This window comes from Heteronotia binoei, chromosome 1 (assembly GCF_032191835.1).
Source record: "Heteronotia binoei isolate CCM8104 ecotype False Entrance Well chromosome 1, APGP_CSIRO_Hbin_v1, whole genome shotgun sequence".
Taxonomy (NCBI): Eukaryota; Metazoa; Chordata; class Lepidosauria; order Squamata; family Gekkonidae; genus Heteronotia; species Heteronotia binoei.
The window spans coordinates 115,068,149-115,074,520 of NC_083223.1; the positions used below are offsets into that span (position 1 = coordinate 115,068,149).

A 6,372-nucleotide genomic window follows, 5' to 3' on the forward strand; every position below is an offset into this window, starting at 1 on the left:
CTAGAAGCCAGATTCCCAATCCCAGTCACCCACAACCCAGGTGCAGGACCTCTCTCTTTAATTGATTCGGTTTCAGTCAGCTCTGTTGGAGAGCTGGCAACAGAGGTTTAGAGCATGCGTTGATCCGTGTCCGAAACGAAGTTACTGCGGCTCCAGAAAAAGGTGAGAAAAGAGGCTGACAAAGTATGAGACAAGCGAAACCGTGAGGACTCCTTTCTATACATTTCCTCCTTATTCTCTCCATTGCATCACAAGCGGAACCTTTAAGGACTGCACTTACTTCTGAATTTTGTTACGGCTGTTTCCTATGCAGAAATCTTAAATTGCATGAATTGGGGGAGTGCAAATACCTTTTGTTCCTTTGTTCTATTTTGTCTTATATTTGCACTAAATCAAATGCATGTACACATAATGAGAGTGTGAATATCTTTATTGTTGACTGGTGATTTTTTGTAATTATTCTGTTGCAGCCATGGCTTTTAATGCTCTGCCCAGATTTTCTGCAGTCTGGGCAACTGTCCATCATTAGACAGAACTGGGTATCACCCTAACCCATAACTCCAGATAATCTAGGTGAGGGGGCACATATAGATATTACATAAGAACATAAGAGAAGCCATGTTGGATCAGGCCAATGACCCATTCAGTCCAAACACTCTGTGTCACACAGTGGTCAAAAAACCAGGTGCTATCAGGAGGTCCACCAGTGGGGCCAGGACACTAGAAGCCCTCCCACTGTTGCCCCCCCCCCCAAGCACCAAGAATACAGAGCATCACTGCCCCGGACAGAGAGTTCCAACAATAAACTTTGTAGGGAAAGTGTTTCTTCATAAGGAAAGTGTTCCAACCCTTTAATCATTCTAGTTGCCTTTTTCTTCATTTTTCCAGAGTTATAATATCAGTGTTATAATATCTTTTTTGAGGTGTGGTGACCAGAATTGTACACAGTATTCCAAATGAGGCAGCACCATTGATTTATACAGAGGCATTATGATACTGACTGATTTGTTTTCAATTCCCTTCCTAATAATACCCAGAAGTCATCCACCAAGTGACCAGCACCAAATCTATCCCATGGGCAGGGCAAAAGCCAGACTGGAAGGGATCCAGGATGTTAGCATCCTCCAAGAAAACCTGGAGCTGCATTGCTGCCACCTTCACTACCTTATGCAGGAGCAGCAAGTTGGACACTGGGCAGTTAATAAGGAGGATCAGGTTCAGAGATGGTTTTTAAAGAAGAGACCAGACCACTGCTTCCTTGAGTCCTCTTTGATGGGATACAGGGCACTGGGGAGCAATCTCATTAATGACTTCAGAAAGATTGCTCAGCCAGTCTTCCACTACCTCATCTAACAAGTTGCCAGGGGGAATTGGATCCCACAGAGCCTCTTGGAACCTACATTTCTACCATAGTTAATGGTAGATTCTCAGTCTGTAGCCCTCCTTGAACGGTACAATGTAGCCACAGATAGCTACACTCTACTCTCCATGTTATATTATTGTAATGTGGGGCTGTCTTTAAAAAGGACTTAGAAATTTTGTTTTATCATGCAGCAGAAAGACTGGTAGTAGGTATTAACTTGAAGGAACACATTCTGCCAGTGATTCATAAGCTCTACTAGCTTCCATTTTGCTTCTGGACTCAATTCAAAGTGCTGAGAATTTACAGAAAGCCCTAAAGAGCTGGGACCAGAATATAGAAAGGACTATTCACTCTCATATGAACCTGACAGTTACAATTGTCATCAGAGATCCTCCTCTGTATTTATTTTATTTTATTTTAACAGATTTAAATTCTCCCCTACCCCAATCAGATAATTAAAATGGACTAAATATAATAATAAAACAGTTAAAACCACCTGATGGCAGAGCAGGTGAAAAATTGATATTAATACTGTTTCCAGCTGGAATTTGAGGAAGTTCATGAGCTGAGGCTCTTCAGTTCATTAGCTGGCTTTTGTCCCCCACCTTGAGAATGGAGGCAAGTGGCAACCAAACATAGGCCTCCTTTATTCAGGCATCACAGTGTTGGAAGGTCCTCCTCATAATGTTTTGAATGGCACAAAATTTAATGATCTTTTGGTGCTAGTTTAAGACGGAGGGGTCAAGGCATGTAGGAATTGGTGATTGTTTTGTTTAAGTTTGTTGAATAGGGGTTTTTTGCGGGGGGGGGGGGAGGCTGTATTATTTTCTATTTCAGCGTCTACTATTTTTATTCCTGGTTCTAAGTTTTGTGGCTGCTACCATGTTACAAAAGTATTTTAACTATTTATCACTGCTGCTAGTCCTTCAGGCTTCTTTTGATTCAGTGTTGCTGCTTTATCATACTTGAATTATTTGTATATTTCATCATTTTGTCATTCAAAACTGCCTCAGAGATCATGATCAAGAACATAACATTTAAGTATTAGTTTATATCCTACGTAGATTTCTGTAGGCACAAAAGGAGTGATTTCAACTGATCCCTCCCACTCACGTAAGTTCAAGATATCCCCTGAAATGCTGCTCCTGTGGGATGTAGGATCACTAGGAATAGGTTGGGGAAAATTGGAGGGCTCCCATGGGAGGGGGGCTTGGCAAAGGCAACCCCCCATGCACCCATAGGAATCCAGGTGGGATCTAAGCCATTAGTAAATAAATAAACTACATGATGCTGCAAACTCTCTCACCCTCTTTAATTTTCTAAAAAAAAAAAAAACCTTTCTGATTTCGAGGCATGAACCACATTTTTGTAGTTCGGTTTGTGGCTGAATCAAACTACTTTGTGAACCTTTTAAAGTTTAAACCCCTGCTTTCTGTTCCTTGCAAAAAGTGACGGGGAGTAGAAAGCAGGAGTTTAAATGACTCCTAGTGGAAAGCTGCAGAGAGCAGAAAGTTGCGGGTAAAATGGCTGGGAGGCATTTCATTTCTGCTAATCATGAGAAGTTGTGGCCAGTGATAAGCAGGTGGTGAAATGCCTTCTGGCCTTCCAGCTTTCTGCTCCCAACAAAAAGCTGCAGAGAGCAGAAAGCTGGGAGTAAAATGGCTCGGAGCCATTTAAATGCGTGGTTTTTGGTCTTCACAAATTGCATCAGAATTCATGCAAGTCCATGGCGGCTCTTCAGTTCATGAGCTGGTTTGTGCCCATCCCTGCTGATTTCCATTATAACCATATACTTATGTTGCAGCATCCAGGAGATTAGAAACTATAGGAAATATAGTTATTATGGAATATATGATGGCAAGGGCTTTGCAATGTATGTTTCCAGTGATTCCTGATGCACTGGTCACTTCTTTGCATCTAATACTAATCATTAGACAGTGTCTAAGCATAATGGAAGACTCACTGTGAGATCACTCCATGCTACTAGTTAAGCTTGTATTCAGTGACATCAGAAAGGAGCCAATGCATGAAATGGGGCCATAGAAATCTATATTAGATTCATAATGGAGGGAACTCTGGAGTTCATTTGGTGAACCTGCCCCCATTTGATTTCAGTGCTATCATTATCAGAAAATCCAGGATACTTCATTTTCTAAATTATTCTCGCTGCTTCTGCTTATTTAGTATTACATCATATTTTGGTGCTTCTGAAATTGCCTGATAGTCTTTGATACCTATCACTGTTGCATTTACCTTGTATAACAAGTCAACATCTCAGTTCTGTTGAGAATTACTTAGAAATAAGTTCTGGTAAATTCTATGGAATTTAGCCCCAAGTAGATTATATTTTCATATAATAATTTGTAGTCTTTGGAAACTGGCTGATTAACTGTTTTAGGTGTTGGAGAACCAAATGATTTGTGCTGGCAAATTAATATTTTAAATTCAAAATTTAGAAAATGTTTAATAATATATTATTTACACATATTAATTTATCAGCTATAATTGTTAGCTAAATGAAATTTCTAAAATATGGTTGCTAAACCAAAAAGTCTAAATGTTTACTGGGATGTCTTTCTTCCTATGAAAGCATATGCATATTATGAATTCAACATTTCTAAGTTGCAAGTTACTCAGATTCGTTGAGAAATTAATTCTTATTATGTCAAGCTGATAAATCAGATGCAGTTGCAAAATGAAATGTGATGACAATTACAGGTTTCCATAGTCAGACCATGTTTTATGGAAAACAATTTTTTTTTACAATATTCTTTAAATGAAAAATATATAATAGGTTTTCAGTTTCACTGAGACTTCTAAAGAAATATAAATTGCTTTTGCTTTCAAAGATGGGGGAAAAAAATAAATAAGCAAAATAAACACTGGATTAAATAAGCTATTTTAAAACTTTTAAATATAAGTAAATATAACCGTAATTCAAGTCACAATAAATATTACCTAAAATTATATCAGTTGCTCCATACAAATGATAATACTCCTCTTGAATTTCTGTGTTTTATTTCCATGCTTAGGATCCCATAAAAATCTGCATCTGGTATATTCATCTGAATTTAAGTATTGCCAAGCATAAATTGGTAATATCTATAGAGGTTATGTTGGGTTTTGCCACATTTTGGCATTTATCAATATTGCAAATGTATACAAATACCAAAAGTTCATGTAGTTACATGAAGTTACATGAATTTATGAGAACAAATAATCACCTTTTCTTGTTTTTTCTGTTGTTGTTCAGTATATATACCGTTTCTTGGGCAAAAGTCAGTTCTTGGAGTGAAAACAATGTGAATCCTATTAACAAAGCTATCAGTGTACTGCTCATCAACTGTTGTGCTATTGTGTCATTTGATGTGCATGTAGTTGCAGTACACAGCAACAAAGTCAGGGCAGTCACAGAACTTTTTCAATGACTTTTTTGTTTTGCATTAGGCACTATAATGCAGTTATTCACTATCAGAATTTATATAGTATTGCCAATGTACAGGATGCTTTGAAAAGAAATAGAATACCAAGGAGCTTGCAAATCTAAATGCCAACAGAGAGTAGAAAGCAAAGAGAGATGAGGAAAAACAGAGAAGAGGTAACATGAGATGGTTTGGGGCAAATACATGTCTCCTTCAAATATTTTTAAATATATAAAAATCTAACACATCAATCTCGATTTAAATAAGAATTGTTTTCAGTTTTATTTAGCTCCTTACTTTATATTTTGAGCAGCAAATAGAAACCATCAAAGGTTGTTAAAGAAAAACAGTTTAAGAAAATGATGAATAGATGATGGAAGTTGATGAATGGTGGAATAAATGGTGAATGGTGGAATGTGGAGTTACCTGAATAGCATTGGTTACATTCCATCCAGCTTCCCAAGTTGTAATCAGTGTAGTCTGGACATGTTGCATGTGAACCTGGGTCTGAGAGCCTGGGCTCTCTTCCTCTTCACTATGAATCTTGTTGAGTTCATCCAGTCTGGCAAAATTCACACTTTCTTCATCAGTGTGTAGGCTATCTTTCCATCTCACCATTTTCAAACATAGGGACTCGAAGTTCCTAAAGTGGTTTAAAAAAGATGAAAACATTTGCTTCAGGTAAGAAATCCTGTCTACTTAATAGTTAACCAAAACAGGGTTACCCTTACTAAAGTTACTCTACAAAATATTAAATAATTAGGAGTATTGCTAGATGCTCATTGACAGAGTAACTGTACTGTGTAAGAGCAGATGCTCCCGACCCCTTTATTTGTATCAACCCAAAATGCTAATCTCATAGTCCTTCCACAGAGAGGGATGCTAATCTCAAAAACCCTCCACAGAGATCCTCAGTGTTCTGCTCTGAAACAGTGATGGTGAATAACCTCTATGCTAATACCTCCCATTCAAATCCATTCTGTTATGCTGATTATGTAGCTCAGTCATTCATGAAGCAGCTACAAGTGGTGGCCAGAATATTTTGTAAGCATCCTTTTAAATATAAGCAAGAATGCTTCCATAAAGTAATTACTGTACTTCCCTTAACAATTGAATTGACTGGTGCTGACAAAATGCATTCTACAGTGTGCTTAGTTGAAAGTTAATAGCTGAGTTTCTCACTAGGCTGAGTTGCAGTACAAGAAAAACCAGCAGTTTCTATAAACATAGATTAAATCAGCATTCAGTGGCAGATCTACAAAATGAAATTTTAAAAGATTTTAACACTTAACAGTTTGTTCAAAGTTAAGTATAGAAAAGAAACACATGGAGTCCAAGCATGAGAAATATCTGTGATCAGTACTTAAAAAAAAAGTATGTGGGGGGCTTGTCCTCTGCAATCCTTCAGTTTTACAGGGATTGTGAGAAGATTCCATCAAAATTTGGACAAAAAATTCCTATTGATGTTCTTGTCAAGTTACAGGGGGCTTTCTAAAAATATATATAATTCCTTACCACTTTTCAGAATACAAAAGTTATAATTACTGTAAAACAAAACAAAGCAAAAACATTGTGAGAGCTGGAGCA

General features: G+C 37.5%; 1 protein-coding gene across 1 annotated transcript in view; it reads right to left on the reverse strand.

Moving 5' to 3' along the window:
• LOC132586674 (vesicular inhibitory amino acid transporter-like) overlaps positions 1-5,457 on the reverse strand; it is a 42,441-nt gene extending 36,984 nt beyond the window's left edge. Inside the window, exon 1 of the mRNA XM_060258693.1 lies at positions 5,212-5,457. Within this exon, the coding sequence (XP_060114676.1) occupies positions 5,212-5,457 (246 nt within the window). The remainder of the gene's footprint in view (positions 1-5,211) is intronic.
• Between the last annotated feature and the right edge of the window lie 915 nt (positions 5,458-6,372).